Genomic DNA, 21,996 nt, shown 5'->3' with positions numbered 1-21,996 from the left:
ACAGACCTCTCATTATTGAATTTATGTGAGTGTTTCACCTCTTTGCAGTCTATCTCAATAGATAATGGTATTCTCACCTGTTGCCAGGTATCAGTCCATGTCCCTGTATGGGTCCAAAGCACTTAGAAGTGTGTTTTTGTTTACCTAACCCCATACCCAAAGTGTCTGCTCATTCTGACCCTGAGCCCTTACTCTTAAGGTTTTTATACCCATTTTAATACAGACTCAATTATCTCATGCTTTTTCTTTCCCCTTTGCTACAGACCATAAAACCATGGGAAACGCAGAAAGCCAAAATGTAGACCACGAGTTTTATGGAGAAAAGCATGCCAGCCTGGGTCGGAAGCACACATCACGCTCCCTGCGACTGTCACACAAGACCCGGAGGACTCGGCATGCTTCCTCCGGGAAGGCGATCCACAGGAACTCCGAAGTGAGCACCCGGTCCAGCAGCACCCCCAGCATCCCCCAGTCTTTGGCTGAAAATGGCTTGGAGCCCTTTTCCCAAGAAGGTGCCCTAGATGACTTCGGGGACCCCATCTGGGTGGACCGAGTAGATATGGGCTTGAGACCCGTATCTTACACCGATTCTTCCGTCACTCCCAGCGTAGACGGCAGCATCGTCCTCACGGCAGCCTCTGTGCAGAGCATGCCAGACTCGGAGGAGAGCCGGCTTTACGGGGATGACGCTACATACTTGGCTGAGGGAGGCAGGAGGCAGCGCCCCTATACATCCAATGGGCCCACGTTCATGGAGACAGCGAGCTTCAAGAAGAAACGCTCCAAATCTGCAGACATCTGGCGGGAGGACAGCCTGGAATTCTCACTCTCAGATCTGAGCCAAGAACATTTAACAAGCAACGAAGAGATCTTGGGTTCCGCGGAAGAGAAGGATTGCGAGGAGGCTCGGGGGATGGAAACAGAGGCGAGTCCCCGGCAGCTCAGCACCTGTCAGCGAGCCAACTCCCTGGGTGACTTGTATGCTCAGAAAAACTCTGGGGTGAAGGCTAACGGAGGACCGAGGAACAGGTTTTCAAGCTACTGCCGGAATTTGGTGTCGGATATTCCCGATCTTGCAAAGCATAAGATGCCACCGGCTGCTGCTGAAGAGACTCCTCCATACAGTAATTATAACACACTTCCCTGTAGGAAGTCGCACTGTCTTTCCGAAGGTGCCACCAACCCACAAATTAGCCTTAGCAAGAGCATGCAAGGCAGAAGAGCAAAAACCACCCAGGTAAAGCCCCAGAGATCTGTCTCGGTATTTTGGAAGTGGTGTGCAGCTCTTAAAATGCATGATTTTGCTCTTATCGGTTTCTCATTTTTAGATCGGGCTGTACCCGGGTTTGTCTGGCAGCCGCTGCAGCTGGTATAGCTTCTGCTGCGCCCCTCTTACAGTTCTGTGGGTAGGGGGTGGGGATTAAGGGGTGTGTATGTAGCAGGGTGGGAGGGTGTGCTAGGAATGGCAATAGAGCTATTAACTTCATACTGGGAAACTGCCTCTCAACTCAGTCCCTCCACCCCTGATGGGACTGTCACTTCATCCTCTCTGGACAAGCAGGCATGGTGGGTTGCAGGTGCTTGGAGCTCATAGCCACATTGCAGCAGGTGGGAAGAAGTCCGTGGGTAGCTCCTCGGAAGAGGCATTATTTGATTCAGGGCGCTCTGTGGTCACTTGTCAGCTTCTCTCTGGTGTTGGCAGGCTTGCTGTCTTACCAGGAGCCATTTCAATTTCCTGTTCCCTGTGATGCGGCCAGGCCCATCTCTGGAGGGAGGTGCAGCAGAAGGAATAATATGGGTGGGTTCCCAGAGTCTAGTTTGCAGCCAAATTGTTTGACCTTGGGCAAACCCTGACTTCTAGAGGCTCCCTCTGGAAGGTGGGGATAAAGAGGCTTAGCCGGCTTGCTTGGCAGTTTAATGCAGCAGAGAGTGGTTATGAGAAAATTTGCAAGAGACTTTAAAAGTATCTTAGCAGGGGAAGGATGGCCCACTAGCTTGTCTGGCAATAATAGTGGGAGTAAATGTCAGACAGTCCTGCATGCTTCGGTCCTTTGCTGATGCTACTGTTCCTTGTGGCAGATTTTGAGGAGCTGGGGATTCTGACCAGGTTAAGAAGTGAGTAGTGGATTGTGCTTTCTGATCCCAGAGTGGGCTTCTTTGCTTTGAAAGACAGTGGACATCGAGGTGACCTGCAAAGGCTGCTGCACTCTGACCTGCCCAGTAGGGGGCAGTGCTGCACTCAAATGGGCAGTAGTGGTGTTGCTTTGAAGGTGGGCCAGGTGGTGGAGGGCCTGAAGTGACACCAGGGTTCTTCCTGAAACCCTGAAGATAGGTTTTGCTGATACCAAAGCCAGTCTCCTAGACCCTTCACCCCTTCCTACCTGGTTGACTCTAGGCACGTTAGTAGTTATTTTAAAGCCTTGATTTCTTCGCCTGTGTAAGAGGAGGTATTGGACTGGGGACTCTAGCTCAGTCGCAGAACCTCACTTGCCTGGCTTGCAGAAGCTCTGTGTTAGAGCCTCGGCACCATGGATGCACATGCCTAGTAGGGGTAATAATAGGACTATTTGAGAAAATGGAATCGTCTGTGAGTCGCAGGGAATTTGGTCACCGGTGTAACAGTCAGCATCCGTAGTGGTTCCGTGGTCAGATGACTCGGGCCGTCGGACATTTGTGCCCAGATCTTGTGTCACCTGAGAAGGTGAGCAGGAGCTGTGGATCTCAGAGGCACCGCCCTGAACTTTAACCTCTCTTTTCTCTGATTTGAGATTATAACGAAAGTGAGATTATGATAGGTTAACACCTAACGACCCTGAGGGTCACTACTGAACGGTCAGTTTGGCAGGTCATGACAGGTGACTGTTTAAAGGGTCCCATGACAAGCACTGAAACTGTCTGCCATCAGAGTGGCATTGGAGGACTCAGGAGAGATACTCTGCCTGCCTTGAGCTTAGCAAAGGGTGTGTTGATGCAGGCAACACCTCTGCCTGGACTGAGTAGCCCATGGCCTATGTAAGGTTGGAGAGGGCTGCCCAGCTGTGTTCTGGAGCACTGTCTTTAACTTCAGAGATATCTGGACCTCGACTTGGCCTCACATGCTGCTGCCCTTATATGCTAACCATCCATGGAAGAGGGGCAAAGCGAGACAGTGCTCCCCTCCAGCTCCAACTCCACTGAGAGCTCCCCTGGGAGACTGTCATGTGAAATCTCCATGCCTTGGCTTGTGACTTCCCAAGTTAATATACAGAAGTGAGATCATCTAAGTGTGGCGTCTCTCAGAAAGCCAGTGCTTAATGTAATGCAGAGCGCTGCAGACGGAATCCTAAGGAGGCCATTAGCATGCTGGCTTGTCTGCTCTTCCACTGGATAACCTTGGGTAAGTCACTTCCTCTTTTCCAATCCTTCCCTGTCCAGGGAGAGTGACACCCTCCTCCAGCAGGGATGCATTAGGTGAGCCAAGAGGGCTGCCAGGCTTGGAAGCCTTTTGTGGAGTTTAAAGAATGAACGGAAGTATTATTTCAGTATTGACATTATATGTTGAGTAAGGCTCTTTAATGACTTGAAACAAACCCCAGAATTATGCACAACACTATCCATCCACCCACATTTTCCTAGTCTAAGTTTGAGCCCACTGTGTTCCAAACAGTGTATTTTAAGAGACAGTGGGTGTGGAAGCTTCCTTGAAAAGAATTCTTCTTTTTCTTTTCAAAGTTTTTGACCCAAGGGACCTCTGTAGCAAGCTTGAATCATAGATCTTACTCTCCATGCTAGCCCCAGAGAGGCTGTCCAGTCTCTAAAAGCCGTCCGCCATTTCACTCCCACCGGAAAAAGCTCCTGGCAGACATTTGGATGAGAGCATGACCTCTCAGCTTGGAGAAAATACACTGGATCCAAACTAATGTGGACAATTTCATTTGATTTGAGAATGATCAAAAAAAGAGGTTCTGGCCATTCTATCTGTTTGTGTGTGTGTTCAGTGGTTGGATCTGTTTCCGAAATGGGCAGGCTGTGGAAGTAACATGTAAGCTTTGGAAGTAATACATAGGACAAGATCTGGCATACAATTACTTAACTCATGTGTTTGGATATGTGTTTTTTTATCTGTACACATATCATATGCAGTTCCTGAGGAGAGCTTCCCACTGTTGGAGCAGGGTTTAGTTACTGATTTCAACACCATCTGTACACAAAAGGTGGCTCCTTGGATTTAGTCGATGGCTTGATGGATTTTGACCTGAACTCAGCTCTTTGGTTACTCTTTCTTTGGTAACAGACTGAGGAGAGGGTAACCTAGGCTCATGCAGAATCAAGGGTGTCAGCAAGTCTGAGCTTGGAGTTTTTGCCTCCAGCCTTCTGGTTATTTAACCTCATGAATTTGGGTTCTTTTTAAAGGAAACCTATAGGAAGATCCAGCGTTCTGGGATGTAGTGGATGTAAACCTTAGATCATTGGTTCTCAAAGGTTACAGATGCCCACTAAGTAGTGCATTTAGTAGGGAGGGCAAGGCCTGCTTCACATTCTGGAGTTCCACTGCTCTGCAGCATGAGGCTTTCAAAGATTTAGTAGGAGAGAGGAGACATCCCATTGGTGATCTGCCCTGTGGCCAGGCACAGAACACCTAAGGGAAGCTTTGACTTGGAGCCATTGTGCACAGTTGAGGAGACCTTCATTGAACCCAAATAGGAGATGGAAGACTGTGACTTGACTTAACCAAGCCTGTTGCAAGAAGCTGCAGAGTCTAGAGAGCTGCAAGGAGATCTGGGCTGAGGGGTGATGGCCAGAAGCCAATATCTCAATATTCCCCCAGAAGTCTGTGTACTCTAGTGTCTAGTGGGATCAGGAAGAGGTGGAGGGCTCTGTTAGAGCTCAGTTTCATTTCAGCCTAGTTTCAAGATACCAAGATCCTGGAGGAACGTCACAGACCCTCTCTATCTGACTCTGTAGCTTTCCAGGGAAGAATGGTTGTTTTAAGGTTTCATTGCTGTGAAAAGACACCATGGCCAAGGCAACTCTTATACCAGAGTTAATAGGGGCTGGCTTACAGATTCAGAGGTGTAGCCTGAGAAGTAGTTGAGAGTTCTACCTCTGGATCTGAAGAAAAAGTCACACTGGGTTTGGCTTGAGCTTTTAAAATCTCAAAAGTCAACCCCCCAGTGACACAGTTCCTCCCACAAGGCCATGTCTCCTCTTCCTTTGAGATAGTTGGTAACCAAGCATTCAAATGTATAACCCTATGGGAACCTTTTTTTTTTTTTAATTTCATTTATTATGTATGAGTGCTCTGCTGCATATATATCCGCCTGCCTGAAGAGGGCATCAGATCTCCCTACAGATGGTTGTGAGCCACCGTGTGATAGCTGGGAATTGAACTCAGGACCTCTGGAAGAGCAGCCAGTGCTTTTAACCTCTGAAACATTACTCCTGCCCTGGGAGCCATTCTTATTCAAACCACCACAAGGATGGCCTAAAGAGATTAGGCATAAGATCTCACATGCCCCCCCACACCCCTGTCTTCTGCACTTCCTTCTAAGGCACTCCCTACTTGGAGGCGCCTCTCACAGCCTTAGACTAAGGTTAAAGTCCTCAATTCTGGTGAAGGAAAAATGAATGACCTTACTGGTTAAGAAGGAAATTAGTGCCGCCCATTTTAAATTAGATGACTAGGAAGATTGTAAATGCTGTCCCTGGTTTCCTTTGACCAGCGAATAATAAGGTTGATGGTCTTACTAAGATAGAGAGCCTAGTATTAGATCCAAACAGGATCCTGAGTTCCTCCAAAAATCATTTCGATTTTAAAAAGTTTGTTTTGTTTGGCCACTTACCTTAAATGACTCAGAAATAAGTGTATTGCCTGAGCTGATAATTGGTCCCCATAGGTAAATGAGTCTTTGCCTATGTCCTAAGCACTTTGACAACCAGCTAAAAACCTTGCTTGCACTTTGTTCTGATATAAACACATGGATCACTCTTCTGTAGATAATCTTTGAGGCCTCTAAGACCATTTAGAGATGCCTGGTTAAGAGTCCTTTTGTTAAATGCTAGAGCAGTTAAGAGCACTGGATGTTCTTGCAGAGGACCTGGGTTCAGTTCCCAGCACAAGAAGAGCTACTCACCTGCAATTCCAGGTTTAGGGAATCTGATACCCGCCTCTGGCCTCAGTGGGCTCCTGCATACACGTGGTACATGCATACACACTCGGGCTCGCAGACAGTTAAAATAAAATAAATCTCTTTTAAAGGAACACTTAAAAATTATTTCTTACCTTAATGCCTCATGAAACAAAATATTTTCATATAGAATAAACTTCTCCTCCTCCCTTTTCCTTACCTTACCATCTTTTTCTTAACTTATGGTGTTTCTGTTTGTTTGTTTGTTTGTTTGTTTTTGGTCTGTCTCGTCTGTCTTCTTCATACTTCCATCTCTTTCTCACTTTTTTTGGCATGTAAATTCTGCCTGAGATGCTTGTTTTGAAAACAAGCCCTTCCAGTTCCAACATCTTTTTGGAGGAGGCGGGCGGTAGGTGGGCAGTTGGAGGACTGGCTGAGAAGGCACTCCTCAGACCACTTTGTGTACTTCAGAAATATTTTTGACTTCAAGGAGCCTCTGTTTGTGTGAGCTATGTCTTGAATAGTCATTGTTTTAGTAATTGAAATAGAAATGTAAGAAATGCTCATTAAGTCATCTTAAGAATAGTCCCATTCCATATTCATGTAAATCTCTACGTTTAGCTTTTTGCTATCTGAAATTAAAGATGGTTGTGTGGGTGAGAGGATTGGTTTGGTATATGTCTGGTTCTGTGACTTCTGGTCCACTGGAAGGCATCGTTGTCTCCCCTCCGTTTCTCATCTTTTTTTTTTTTGTTTGTTTTTGTTTTTGTTTTTTGAGACAGGGTTTCTCTGTGTAGCCCTGGCTGTCCTCGAACTCACTCTGTAGACCAGGCTGTCCTTGAACTCAGAAATCTGCCTGCCTCTGCCTCCCAAGTGCTGGGATTAAAGGCGTGAGCCACCACTGCCTGGCCGTTTCTCATCCTTTTACAGGGTGTCACTTGGCTGTACTATGTAGGATTCAGCCTCTGCACAGGGAGAGGGAGAGGACAAGCTTCAGGGCCCTACCCCCTCCAGGGCACCAACCCCTCCAAGGCTCCATCCCCTACAGGTATCTTAGGGATCCCAGGGCCATTCCTGGATCACTCCTCATTTTTATTGAAAGAGGTTGGGAAAGTTCAACCTTGTGAAAAATCATATATATGTATTTTTTTTATAGTGCTATAGTATAGAAAGTTTGCGCCCTTCAGTTCAAATTCTGTCACCATAATGTGTGAGGTGTGATTGCACAGCCTAACAGGGACAAAGGGCTGGAGTCATGAACAGCATCCTGAGAAGAGGGATGGTGTAAAGCCCTGCTGGATGTGGTCACGAAGCCAGCCTGCTACAAAGGTCTGACAGAGTCTTCAGAACTTAAAAACAACTGACCTACTTTTCATTCATCAACTGAGCCCACCCATGGGTGGACCACCCACCGGCAAGAGCGCTAGGTCCCTAAGATAACCCAATTTCCCCCTTCATTTACATAAATTCTTTAAAAAATTAAATAAAAAATTCAAATGCATTGTGGTATCCCCCAGAAGATGCACAGAGCTGCTTCAGGTTGCAGATGTAAGCTTTACAGCCATCTCAACTTCAGCCCCAGGGAGCTTGGCAGTGACTAAACCTTTACATCAAACGCGGATATTTTTTTCCACGAGAAACTGTTTTCCTTTTCTTGAGATAGGGATGGGAAATGAGCAGCAGTTAGTTCATTCAGTAATTATTTTTGAAGAGCCTACCCCATGCCAGGCGCTATTCTTGGCACTCGGGTAGCGTTGACGAGAAAAACTCCAGAGCTCGTGGAGAGAGTTGTGGTGAAACGGGGGTGTTCGTGGCACCGGCAAGAGAGTGCAATAGTAAGCGCACCACACTATAGAAGCGAGTCTGGGGTGACCTGGAAGTGGGGTGTACAGCAGGCAATTTCAGATTGGGAGGTCAGGGTGTGACCTCACGGAAGGTCATACTTGGGGCTTGAAGGAGAGGAGAGAGCTGGCTATTGAGTTGTAAGATGGGAGACTGCCTGGCACATCCGAGGAGAGGCAAGGAGCCCATGTGGCTGCAGGAGGGCTGTGAGGGGAAGCAGAGATGGTACTGAGGAGTTGGCATGGCAACCGCAGGAGGGCTAGGGAAGGTACCTGGCTGTAGAAGACGAGGAACATGTATAACTCCTGGAAGAGAGAACTGTTGGAACCATGCCCCGGAAGGAGTATCAAAGTTCAGCCAAAGCCCAAGATCGGAAACTGGTCATTTAGTCAGGGTCTTGAGTGACAGGCGCTGGTAAGCCTTCCTGTTGTCCTGGCAACAGGATGTGTCCCTGTAAAGTGGAAGGAAGCCCCTTCTGATGTGGATGTGAGCTAACAAGGGAAGAAGAGGACAGGGTAGGTGGTACAGGACGTAGAGGGAGGAAGGATGACTCCAAGGTGGCAGAGCATCCAGAGAGGAACAGATGAAGGGCTGGGGATGACTCATGCCAGGTGGAGTAGGAGCACTCTCCAATCAGGAGTAACCTGAGGCAGTACTCCCAGCAGTGCTCCCAGCACTGGCTACTGTGTACTGGGTTCCCTTTTTAGCAGCTAAGGATTTCAGTTCCAGGGATTGTATTGAGAGAAGTTGTGATTCACTCCCACCGGGGATCCTTAGAGGAGGAATGGATGTTGGAAACTCAGAAATCCATGGAGCAACCGCCTTGGGAGAGGAAGAAAAGGGAAGAGAACGGGTTTTTCTCCTATTTCTAGCAAGTTAGTAGTGATAATTAGCAGCAGTGCCCAATAGCTGCTAATTCAGCGTAGATTACGTCAACATTTTCTTACTCGCTGTGCTGTTTCGAGAGCACAAAGATGATTTTAAAGCATCGTTAGCATTTCAAGTTCCCATCTCTCTGCTTTCGTGTTTTTCTCATGAGATCTTGTTTGTACCAGATTCCTCAGAGACAACTTTCCCTTCATGTTGGTACAGGAAGCTTGTAGCTATGGCCAGGCTGTGCCTTTTGTCCCATGTAAGTACGGACTCAGATGGTGATGATGGCAATTATAGTTAACATTTTTGTGCTGGTACAGGGTGCTGAGCATGTCTGAGGCACCATTCCTGGGTTATTTCGATTGCTTAGCATCTCATGGAGTGCTTTCTTAAGTAGATATAGGTGGTATAGCCAGAGGCATGGCTCTGTGGTCCAGGACTTGCCTGCTATATGCCAGGCTCAAGATTCCTGGCAGTGGAATGAAACTAACATAGACCTTTGCTGGCTCCCTTGTGTATATTAAAAAACTGAGGCAGCTGGGTGGTGGTGGTGCATGCCTTTAATCCCAGCACTTGGGAGGCAGAGGCAGGTGGATTTCTGAGTTCGAGGCCAGCCTGGTCTACAGTGTGAGTTCCAGGACAGCCAGGGCTACACAGAGAAACCCTGTCTCGAAAAAACAACACCCCCCCCCAAAAAAAAAAACAAAAAACAAAACTGAGGCTCAGATCAGTATAGTCTTTGACCTGGAACTGTCAGTTTTCTGTACTGAGATTACTAAAGGACAGTATACTGAGTACGTCCAGGAGAGGGTGTGAACCTTTGGTGAGAGCCAAAGGGTGTGTGTGTGTGTGTGTGTGTGTGTGGTGTGTTTGTGTTTTAATACGCAGTACATGTGATAGGAAAGCTTTTATATTTAGGAATAAGTAAGGGTTAAAAAACATAGGAAGTGCAAGAACTTTGGGTTCAAAGCTTCCGCAGGTCAACACTGTACTGAAACCCAGTGAATTCTCCGAGTATGTGTACAGTTCCTCTGGACAGGTGTAATTGAACTAAGCCAGATCCATCAGGAAAAACAGTTTCTAATTGTGTTCTACTTATAGCTACAAGTGGCCAATTGATTTGCTGGTCTTTGGATTGTCCCAAGGCCCTTGCACTTTGTAGTTAATTAGTTTTTCAAAACTGGTTCTGCCCAGGAGCTCAGGGAGCTGTCCCTTGATGCCTTTGTTTGGTAAGTCCCCTGGAGAAAGACCCAGAGCCTTGCTACCAGGCATCATCAGTGCATAGTCTTCGGGTTGGCCATGATCTGGTTTTTAAGAGAGTGGAAACAGGCTTTCTTGCCTCTTGGAATTTCAGTACAGGAACTGATTTAAGCATCATTGCCCAGCTTAGATGACCCTTGCCCGGCAGATGCAGTGAGTTTGGAGCAGGAACTGGATTCTTGAACATGTGGTAGGGAAGCACACAGGCTCTTTGGGGAAATTGCCAGGAGAGTGAGAGCACTCAAGCACACTGAAATTCTGATTGCAGGGATTCGTCTTGGGAGAGTGAGGTTTAAGAACATCCCTGTCCTTTGGCTATGGCTCATGATTGGAGATCTCTTCAATGCGTTGTTTCTAGTAGGGACAGCTGACTCTGTGCTGATTTGCAGAAGTCTCAGCTAACCTGAGTGCTTTTTTGAGGTGTTATTTTCATCTGACTGTGGTCTCCCCACTTCCTTTCATTTTCCCTGTTACACACTTCCTCTCTGGCGCTAGGATCCCCGGACCTCACAAGTGTTAAGGCTAGCCCTCTGCCACTGGGCCACAGCCCTAGAGCTCCATGAATCTTTTCTTCCTCTCTCCTCTCTCCTCTCTCCTCTCTCCTCACTCCTTCCCTCCCTTTTTATTTGCCTCAATTATATAATAATATATGTATATTATGGTATACATGTATGTATGGATGCAAGTGAGTATACATATGTGGGAGTATGCATGTTTTTGCATATGTGGATGCACATTGTGTGTGTGTATGTATGTGTGTGTGTGTCTGTGTCTGGTATTCCAAGTGAGCACTTCTCCCACTTGGCATTTACAAAGGTTAATGGGTCTTGAACTCTGTTCCTCAGGCTTGCACGACAAGCACTTTAACTCTGAGCCAGCTCCCCAGCCCTACTCTGAATTTCGAATCTAAAATTTAGCGTCTGACTAAGTAGTGTAGGCTGCTGAGATGTTTAGCTAGGCAGGGAGGATTCCTGCATGTGATACAGACTGCAGGGCCGGCCTCCAGGCCATTACTTCCTACTGTCAGTCTTCACTATTGCTTGCTGCTTGGAAAAGCCCTGGGGTTGCTAGGTACTTCTCCTTGTGGGGAAAATTGGGTCTCTCAGTTTCGAACTGCCTAGAACCTGAGAAAGGAAAGGGGAGTCCTTCCAGAAAGATGGCCAAAAGAAGGTTTGTGTATCATAGTGAGGAAAAAGAGAGAAGCATCAAGCAATGTCTCTGGCTGGGCCCACCCATCATCTCCTGTGCTAGAAGATGGCCTTAAAGGTATCCAGGAGAGCTCGGGCTTCACGACTAAATAGAGGTTAGAGCAGGGCAGCTGACATCTATTTCCCAATGGGTTAGGTCACACATAGGGGGAATGTGCACTGCTAGCCCAATGACCTACTTCTGGGATGAGGTAGTATGTCTTGGGCAGATCCAAGGACACTCCCCAACCATGACCCTTAGCCACGCACTGTGAAAGTATGCGAGCTGAGCTGGGGCCTACGTTCATATATCAGTCACTGCAGGCTTCCTACCTGGAGTAATCTCCTCAGTTTGGGGGCCATCACAGAGCTGAACACAAAGCGTGTGGCGTTGCAGGTTTACAGCTTCAGTTGGCATGAGCAGATGTTCAGATGTGACATAGAGGTGAGTGTCCATGGAGTCCCTGACTCTTAGCTAATGTGGAGACAAGGAATGAATGGTTTGTGGGCGTGTGTGGTAGACTGTAAAAGATGGCTGCCAAGAGCTGGTGGGCCAGCTCTTTCTTCTGTGTCCTGTCATCTCTGTATAGCTCGTCTCTTCTGTGGTTGGCTTGGGCAGGTTAAAGCAAATATATATATATCCCAGAGAAAACCAGAGATCCTGTGGGGAAGGATGGATGGGAGTGAATAACGCAGGCAAAAATCTGGTCACATGTGGAACCACAGCTGACCCATAGGGCTGCCTGGCTTCTAGCAGGAAAGGTTCTCCGCAGCACAGGTTCAAACCTCCCATCTGCCACTAACCAGAGTTAGGACTTTCTGAGCCTTGGTATTCACATGTTCTGACAAAGAAGATGGTTTTTACGGTTACTTCTAGGATGTTTGGAGTTGTCTCTTTTCCTCTGTATCCTGAAGTAGCTCCTGTGGAGGCTATTGCCAGTGCGGCTCTCAGAGTGGCTTCAGCTGGCTTCTTCAGATACTCTGTGGGAGTTTGAGTGAATTCTCCTCCACAGTCTTGGGCATTTGAATACTTTGTCCCCAGTTAGTGTTGCTGTCTGAGATTTAGAAGGTGTGGTCTTGGAGCAAGCGAATCTTGTCACCTCAAGGTTTAAGAGTTTAAAGACTTATTTCAAGCCTGTCATAGTGGTGGACACCATTAATCCCTACACTCAAGAGGACGAGGTATGCATATCTCTGAGTCTGAGGCTAGTCTACAGAGTGAGTCTGTTCCAGGATAGCCAGGGCTACATATAGAAATCCTGTTTCAAAAAGATCAAACAAATTAAAAAAATAAAAAAAAGAAGGATGTTGGAAATCCCTTTTCCTCTTTCTGCCTGTTAGCTATGTTGCTTTGGGTAAACAGTAGAGACCATTTTGAGTTTCTTCTCTTGGCTGCCTGCTTGTGGTTTAGGCATGATGAATTCTTAGCTTTTGTTTCAGCCGCTGTGCCTGCCTCTTACTGCCATGCTTCCTGGACTTGAGGGAATCTTATCTTTCTGCAACTGTAAGCACAAATAAACTCCTTCTTCTGTGCATTGCCTTGATCCTGTATCACAATAGTAGGAAAAAGCAATTAATATACAGAGCCAGCCTCTTTGGAAGACTGAGAATTATGAAATCAAATTTAAGAAGTCCATAGATTTCTTATCCTCCACAGCTTCTGGCTATCCAAAATTGTCAGATTCCCTTATTGTCTTACATCTACAAGGACGCACATGCTGAATGTCCTTGCCAGAGAGAAATGTGGGTTGCTAATAGTGCTTTTTGTTTATCTATTAGATATTTTTACTAACTAAATCTGGGTTCCTTGTGACCATCCATGGCTGTTATTAAGCAGAGGAACATAAAGTGATACACCAGTAGGCACAGGGTATATTGGTCTGCTTTTCACTGTTAGAATGAAATGCCCAAGGCTGGTTAATTTGTAAAGAGAAGACATCTGTTTAGCTTAGTCTGTCTGGGAGGTGGAGACCTTGGTTCCAGCATCTGCTGGCTTTGTTGAGGTCTCTTTGATATAGCATCACACTGTGAGTCAATAGGAAAGGGAGGTGTTACGGTTACCTAGTGAGATGAGGTGAGAGATCGAGGGACCAGGACCTCTTTTCTAGCAACCCACCTTGGCAGCAATCACTTCAGAAGACCAGCATTGGTGTTCTCAACGGTGAGACACCCCCAATGACCTATATACCTCCCACTCTCCAATGACCTAAATAAATACCTCCCCCAGGAAGCCCCACCTTTTGTTTGTTTGTTTGTTTGTTTGTTTCCTGGGGTGGGGCACTCCATCTCTTAAAGGCTCTACCTCCTCCCGGCTTCCAACTCTCAAATCCTTGGAGAACAAACTGCATCTAAACCGCAGCACAGCCGGTTTATCTGAGCTGCATCTGTGATTTCTTTGTCTCCCATAAGTCCTTGCAGCTACCAGGGATGTAGACTCTATTTGGAACGGAGCTGATGCTGATGCTGCTCATCTACAGCTGCCACCTCTGACCTGCTGTTTCCTGAAGTTCATGTCCTTATTCTCCTAGGTTTGGTTTGGTTTTGGTTTTGTAATAGTGAACTGTGAACTACTGGCTCCGATGGACTAAGATTGAGACACAGCACCTCTGGGCCTGGTATGGGACAGTCTCAGCTGTGCTGTGACTCAGCCCACTCCACTATCTTCCAGCACAGATTTAATCTCAAAGTAGCTGTTTTTTTAATGACAATTCAGAGTATCCATTTAGTGTTTACATGTTCCAACCATCAGTTATTGTGAGAGTAAGGGTCCCCCAAAAGGCCAAACTACCAACCTGTACACTGCTTTGCCTTTTCCTCTACTCCACACTCATGTTCCTGTTGTCTTCCTTTGAGAGAAGACTGGCTTGTAAGCCAGCCTGTCCCGTACTGTCGTCATTGCTTTCCGTTGATACCTACCATCATTTAATTACTGTTTATGGAAATCCCCTTAGCATGTCAGAGTAAATGTGGTTCCAATTTAAGAACCAACCTCCGTGACCCGGAAACATTCAGCTGGAGTCCAGGGTCAGCTCTGGAAGTTGCAAATGCCTTTGCACTGGGAATTGATGCTCCGGCATCTTGGCAGTTGCCCATTCTGTCACTTGGCCCGGGGCAGTGAGTTGCCTACTTCAGGCTCCTTACATCCCTCCAGCCTTTGAAAGGGCGAAGTAATTGGAGAGGTGCTCTGGATCTGTGGACTCCACAGGCTGAGTTAGCACAGAAAGGCAGAAGGAACGAGGTGCTTTAGGGAAGCCAGGCTCATTAGGACACAAGGACTCTTGCCTGCTCTTGGGGTATGGAGCCTTGCTGGGTGAGTGGGTGCACTAGCAATCCATTTAGTCACCCTATTATAAAAGAGACCCACAAGCAGGCCCTTTTATTTTATTTTTAAGTATCGGCTGTAAAGATCTAGTTCTGCATTGTAATCCCAACCTCCGGAACAGCTAACTAATCTGCCTGCTGAATTCCCCGGAGTTCAAGGCCAGCTGAGGTGGCTGAGGGCTCTGAGCTCCCACTGCACAGACATGCAAGCATCTCAATAGCTAGCTTGCCAATTAGCTAATTGAGTCAAATAAATGATAAGCTCTTTGAAGTGTTCCCTGCGCCTTTTATATTTCTTGAACATTCTGAATCATTAGGCTGCGTGGCGGGTGGTTGGTCGAAGGTTTGTTTCCCAGAGCCGCTCCGCAGCGCACTGGCTAGAGGAGGGATCGGTCCATCTTTGGAGCTGGGTGCGCGCCTTCTGTGCTGCAGAGCTCCAGGCTGGACCAGGTGCTCTCAAGTTCCTTCCGAACGTGATGCATGTCTGCTTCTCTCTCCCTTTCTGTTTCCAAGGATGTTAACACAGGCGAGGGCAGCGAGTTTGCAGACAGTGGGATCGAAGGAGCCACCACCGACACGGACCTCCTGTCCAGGAGATCCAATGCCACCAACTCCAGCTACTCGCCTCCCACAGGCCGAGCCTTTGTGGGCAGCGACAGCGGCAGCAGTTCGACAGGGGATGCTGCACGCCAGGGGGTGTACGAGAACTTCAGGCGGGAACTGGAGATGAGCACCACCAACAGCGAGAGCCTGGAGGAGGCTGGCTCTGCGCACAGCGATGAGCAGAGCAGCGGAACCCTCAGCTCCCCGGGCCAGTCGGACATCCTGCTGACAGCTGCGCAGGGTACTGTACGGAAGGCTGGCGCGCTGGCAGTGAAGAACTTCCTGGTACACAAGAAGAATAAGAAGGTGGAGTCGGCTACCCGGAGGAAGTGGAAGCACTACTGGGTGTCCCTGAAAGGTAAGGGAGGCCAGCCCAGATGCATGCTGGGAGTGCCAACGGGTACATTCCACAGGTACTCACATAATGGCCTTTTGTTATGCAATATTTCATAATTGTATATTCAGAACGTAGTCTATTGTAGTAGAAACACAACATTAGATGTACATTTTTTTAAAAGTCATATCTTGGGGTGAAGGTAAGGGCCATCACTGAAGAACTTGAAGATCTGGTTAGGGATTTGGTTTTCTTTTTCTGTTCAATACTGAAAATTGGACCCAGGGCCTCTCACATGTTACATGTTACATAAGCACCTTAGCCCTGTCTTACATCCTCATAGCTCTTTGTATCTTTATACTTGTTTTGAGGTACCAAATTGCCCAGGCTGGACTTGACTTTGTAATCATCCTGCCTCAGCCTCAGGGGCAGCCATCAAACCTGGTTAATTAACATATTAAATATATGATATGATATTGTTAACTATAGCTATGTACAGAATTGTAGGGAAGCCTCTAGAGTTACTCATCTAAGTGAACGGAAGCTTTATGCCTCTTATTCAGTGACTCTCTTGGCTTGTTACCCACCCCCTTGCAATGCTGTCTCATTGTTTTCTGGGCTTCATGGTTGTCTTGGTTTCTTTTCTATTGCTGTGATAAAATACCCCAGCCAAAAGCATCATGAAGGCAGGAAGAGTTCCTTTGGCTTACAGTTCCAAGTTACGGTCCGTTGTTTTTGGGGAAGTCAAGGCAGGAACCCAATCAGGTAGTCACATCACATTGATAGTTAAAACCCAAGGGTAATGAATGTACTCATTCTGCCTACTTTTGCTTGCTCTCCGCTAGCTTTCCCATCTCATACAGTTCATGACCCTCTGCCTAGGGAATAGTATTGCCCACAGTGGGCTAGGTCTTTCTACATCAGTTAACAAGACAATATCCCCTAGACATGCTCATGGACCACCCCAGTAAAGACAATTACTCAACCGAAACTTTCTTCCAGGTGAATCTAAGTTGTGCAAAGTTACCATTTTAAAGCCACCAATGTGATAGTTCAGTGAGGGGAACGTGCCACTATCTTGTAGTCTAGTCATGTTTATTGGAGTACCTTTGGCTGTGCGCACAGCAGACATGGGTGCCACGCTTGCTTCTCAGAGAAGCCTAGTGCTTAGAAGTTGTTGCCATTCGGTATGCTTTCCTGAAGGGGGCTGTGTGTCTGCCCCCTGCATGGGTCTGGAGACTTGGTAGATTATTTGTGAGCACCATGTTATAGAAAGAAAAACATTTCTTAAATACATGTAGTGGTTCTATTACAAAGCTGGATTTGAGATTGGGAATCTCAATTGGGGGGGGGGGGGGTGCTGTCAGATGGAAAACCACACAGGAGAAAGAAGCCAGGGCTGAGCAAGTAATGATACAGCTGAGGTCAGTGTGGGGGCATCCTTAAGTAGAGGCCTGGACCTTCACAGAGCCATGGTTAGTGAGGCTAGGGTATACCTGAGTAGTGTGTGCAGGTTGGTCCTGGAGGGCAACGAGGACATGGGTGACCCCTATTCATTACTGGTGCTAGCTGGCTGTTTTGTTTGTCTTTCTTTTGTTTTGATGCCTGCTGAGATAGTAACCAATGTACCCGGTTAGGCTGTAGACTGTGCCGTGCATCACAGACACCCATAATAACAAGGCTGATGGCAAACCTAGACAGAACCACCCTGTAGAGTTTGGTGGTGGTGCTTTCCTGTGAAGTCACCAGAGGCCCAGTTCGTCCGTTTTGTTGTTCAGATACTCTTGAGTCTTATTGTTCATGTGGTGTGGGGTTGTGCTTATAAAACACAGATGTTTGTCCTATGGGGATACTTTGGAAAGCCGTTTCTGGCCTTTCTCACTCACCACCTGCCTTAGCCTCATTTGGAGAAGTGCCGTGGGGTAGCCTCTGGAGGCCCCTGCCATGCCAGCCCTTCTGCTATGATAGATGATCTGGAGAGGAAATCATCTCCTTTTCCGACCCCCTGCCCGAGTAGGTACACATCTGCTGTTCCTCTAGGTCCACTTCTATCGAGTAACTAACTATTCCTGGGGAGGTATGAACAAATATCTACTTGTCCCTGCTAGGAAATTGACAACAGACCAAAGTAAGGATATCACCAAAGCCCAACTTGAGCTCATGAGTTTATTGGGGTTATTTATCAGGCCATGGGGGAGGAGTTACTCAAAGACAGATGGATCACCAACAGCTCACCCCAGCGTGGATGTCAGCTCATGAAAGCCAGCACTCTGGTGCTTGCTACACAGCTTGGAGGAAGTTCAACAGGCTAGGGAGGATCTCTCTCCCAGGTAGCATAGTTGTCCTGGGCCTCTTCAGGCAGCCCTGCCAGTCCCTGCTTCTTCAGGCAACCCTGCTTACCTCAATGTTTATGAGTTTGGGAAACAAAGAGTCTAGAGCCAGTTTCGGGGACTTCCAGGAGGTTTGATTGATTCATTTTCTTGCTGAGTTTCAAGGAGATTTCTTGCTGGATGGATGTTTTATCTCCCAACAAGAACATACTAAGTCTTAGCACGCTTCCCTGAAAGATGCAGACTTTTTCCCCCATTGGAGGAAAGTGCTACCTAGCACACCCCTTCCTTCACATTAGTAGTTGCTGCTGAGCACTAAGACCTGACATGAAGACCACCTACATCTACACGTACACCTACATCCCAGTCGTCTCTGCTGCTTTCTGCCTCGTGCTTCCTACTTACTGAATCATGAAGTTCTGAGACAGGTCCTAATGTTAGCATACCTGGACCGCCATAACACAGGACCACATGCTGGATGTCTCGAACGACAGAACCTTCTTGCCTCATAGCTGTCAGTCTGAGGTGCAAGTAGCATCTGGGTTGCCTTCCTTTGAGGCCTCCCGTCTTGATGTGGTGGTCACAGTCTTCTTTGGGTCTCAGCATGTGTTCTTTCTTCTGTAACGACTGTCTAGTGTCCATCTGATAGGACCCAGGTCGTTAGATCAAGGGGCACTTATTGTGATAGCCCTTTACCTTAACTGCCTCCTTAAAGGTTATATCTACAAATATGGTCCCGTTTCCGAAGTCCTGGGGTTAGGACTCAGTGTGGGGATGTGGGAAAGAGGGAAGACTTAAGCTGTGAGAAGGCCCTGGATGTCATCTGAGCCTCTTCTTACCCTGCATTTGAGAATATCATTTTTGGGGCATAGGATAAAAATAATGAGATGACTCTTTTTACTTGAGCCATAGCAGAGGTGGCTGTTTCGTTTGTGCCTTTTCCTTCAAGAACAAGTGACACTGGAAACTGTAGTGTTGGCACTGAGGACCGCATGAGAGAAGGGAACCATTACACTGTCCCCATGACCCAGATCTGGGTGATACCACCTGACAGGAGCCACCAAACTCTTCACATCTGAGTCTTGACAGGTTCTTGTTTTCTATTGACAAACTCAGAGCTTCCCTCTTCCACCAGAGAGCTTCTGTGTTTTCTTAGCAGCCCTTGGCTACTGGGTAATGGTACCACACCTGGGAACTCTGGGGCAGAAAAGATTCCATTTTCAAAGACGTCTTCTAGAATTACTCTCTGGGATGATGCTGTTGACAGCTTATAACCTAAAGGTCAGGCTCATGTGTAGCTCACGACAAGCAGACTCTTATCAGACTGTGTGGTTCTTGGATTTGTTTCTTCATGTTAGTCTTTAAAAATGGGACAAGTTGAAAATGGGTAAAATCCAGTTTCAACCACCTACTGTTACAGATCATTTTTAATCCAAAGTCTCAAGACTAAAAGTGCTTGCAAGACAAGACTGTGTCCAGGCTATGCACATAATCAGGATCTGCCTTCTGTTCCTAACCTGTGGTACATGTGTTGCCGCTCCAATGTTAAGGGCTACAGATTGTTCACTTTGTAATAGTCATAGAGATCATTGAAAGCTGCATTTCCTAACAGTAGCACTGCTGACATTTTCCAGAAAGTTCTTTGTTGTAGGGACTGTCCAAGACAGTGGAAAACGCATACAGGTAGATCAGCTCTTTGTATTAGAGCAAAATACCTGTGATGCACAACTTCTGCCTCAGAGAAAAGGTTTGCTCTGGCTCACAGTTTCAGGGACTTTAGCTTGTGACTGGTTGGGCTTGTGGTGAAGCAGTGGGTTATGGGAAGAGTGGGACAGAGCTTACCGGATTGCTCAGAGAGCAAGGAGAGGAAAGAGAAAGGGCTAGAACTAGACTGCCCCTTCAAGAACACAAAAGCCAAAAAGAACCTCAAAGGTAGGTCCTGCCTCACCTTCCAACATCTTTCTTAGGGACTTGGCTGTGTGGGCTTTGATATGTTTGAGATCCAAAGTACACTAGACACCATCATGTACCAGTTGCTGTAAGCTGGGCACCAAGTGAGGGCAGCTAGAAATGTAAACAGGATCTCTCTTGGATGGTTGTCTTAGAACTCACTCTGTAGACCAGTCTGGCCTTGAACTCACAGAGATCCTCCTGCCTTTATCCCCTAAGTGCTGGGGTTAAAGTCGTGTACCACCATGCCTGGCGCCTTGAGAACCTATTATTTTGTTATTTATTTTCCCCTTAGTGTATGAGCCACTTTAATGTATGGAAGTGGGACATGATCTCCCTGTTTGGATTTTCTTCAGAAAATTTGAAGTCTTCAGAATCCCAGGGATTATGAAAAAAAAAAATAGAATTGAGATAAGAGACCCAATAGCATATATTCAAATTTATATATGTGTATTTTGGATATGTGAATGGTTTAATTATAGTTAATGACAGACTCTTGTCAAAAAATTGGCATTTTCAAATAATATTTAATGACATAGAAAATGCTTAAGGAATTAAGTGTAAAGAAGACTTTAAAATTATATATAGTATTATCTACCCCCCCTTTTTTTCTATTGTGTATGTGTTTGTGCACAGTGCTTGTGTGGCAGTCAGAGGAAACTTTATGGAGCCCCTCTTTTCCTCTCAGCTTTATGTGCATTCTGGATATTGAACGTAGTTCACATGTTTGTGTAGCTAATGAGTAAACCCTCTGAGCCACCTCACTGGCCTCTTTAAAGACATCTGTGTTTGTGTGTATGCACATGTCTGTACACGTGCATGGTAGAGGGAAGGCTACCTTTTATCCAGTGTGAATTTCCATCGATCTGTTCCTTTCTACATCATGGATGGGTGGTTTCTCTTTATAGATTCCTGTCGTAACCAAGTGCTTTCAAGGGCTTTGCAGCTGCTATAAAGTTTGCTCTTTGGGAGATTGAGGAGAGGGGTGAAATGGACGAAGCAGCTTGAGTGGAAGTTGTGGATGAGTTCTGTAGTTGTCCCAGCCCAGAGCCAAGGCCCAGTTGGGACCATGGTTAAATAACTAGGGCTTGCTCTCAGGTGAACTTCTGATCTGGCTGGGCAGGAGCTTCCTTACAAGCTCACCAAGTGTTTGTCTTGCTGCCGTCCACCTGCTTATTAGTATAATTAAAGATAGGCCAAGGGTCTGGCATCCCTAAGACCTTCCTATGAGTTCCACAGACTTACTGTTTTAGAAAACACGAGAACATATTTTTATTCCAGAAAGAAAGATTATAAACCACATATGAGACCAAAAAAATTTTTTTTTCTTATCCTGGAAACCCCTAGATCCAGTATTACTGTTTTCACCAAGGGTACAGCTCCATGGCACAGTTTTTAGACTTTCTGGTTGAGTATCACAGGAGGTCACTTAGGAGTAAGCTCTAAGAGAAGGAAGTATCTGTCTCATGCCCTATCAGTGCTAGCCTGGGGGAATCTATAGAGCTGTGTTTACAGTCACCACTAGGGTTGCGTGCCCCAAAAGTCTGTATTGTTTGAGGGCAAAGACAGGGTCTCTGGCAGGCTCCAAACTCTCAGTGTAGACTAGGCTAACTCAAACTGACAGAGACCCACTGCCTCCCTCCCAAGTGCTGAGATCGTAGGTTCGTGCAAGCACATCTACCCACCAAGGATGCTTACAACTAAACATTCAGACTCAGAGAAGGGCTCTAAGGGCGCGATGGCATTCATGAAGCATCCCTCTGCCACGTCGCGAGCTCCGATCTTTACTTTTCCATAAACCCATCCAAGACCTGATTGCAAGCAGCACCTTGTTTTCTTTACTTCTTGGGTTCCCACTCTTTAATGTTCAGCCCTTTCCTGATGACCAGTATCAGGGTTCCTTAGCTGTCTTTTCATTGGCCAAGCGCACAAAATAATCACTCGGACCCCATTCTGTTTCCTCAGGTTGCACGCTCTTTTTCTACGAGACTGATGGTAGGTCTGGGATAGACCACAACAGTGTCCCCAAGCATGCTGTCTGGGTGGAGAACAGCATCGTGCAGGCTGTACCTGAGCACCCCAAGAAAGACTTTGTCTTCTGCCTCAGCAACTCCCTGGGTGACGCCTTCCTCTTCCAGGTTTGTGGGGTACCTCCATTGCACGTGGGGCTTTCCTGGCTTGTCCATGTT

At 46.8% G+C, this 21,996-nt stretch overlaps 1 protein-coding gene across 1 annotated transcript in view; it reads left to right on the top strand.

Moving 5' to 3' along the window:
* Positions 1 to 274: 274 nt before the first annotated feature.
* Tiam1 (T cell lymphoma invasion and metastasis 1) overlaps positions 275 to 21,996 on the top strand; it is a 119,538-nt gene continuing 97,816 nt past the window's right edge. The window contains exons 1-3 of the mRNA XM_028756367.1: positions 275 to 1,237; positions 15,104 to 15,551; positions 21,773 to 21,945. Coding sequence (XP_028612200.1) covers positions 275 to 1,237; positions 15,104 to 15,551; positions 21,773 to 21,945 — 1,584 coding nt within the window. The remainder of the gene's footprint in view (positions 1,238 to 15,103; positions 15,552 to 21,772; positions 21,946 to 21,996) is intronic.

Source organism: Grammomys surdaster, unplaced genomic scaffold, assembly GCF_004785775.1.
Source record: "Grammomys surdaster isolate TR1022 unplaced genomic scaffold, NIH_TR_1.0 126118, whole genome shotgun sequence".
Taxonomy (NCBI): Eukaryota; Metazoa; Chordata; class Mammalia; order Rodentia; family Muridae; genus Grammomys; species Grammomys surdaster.
This window is presented reverse-complemented; position numbering and strand designations above follow the sequence as displayed.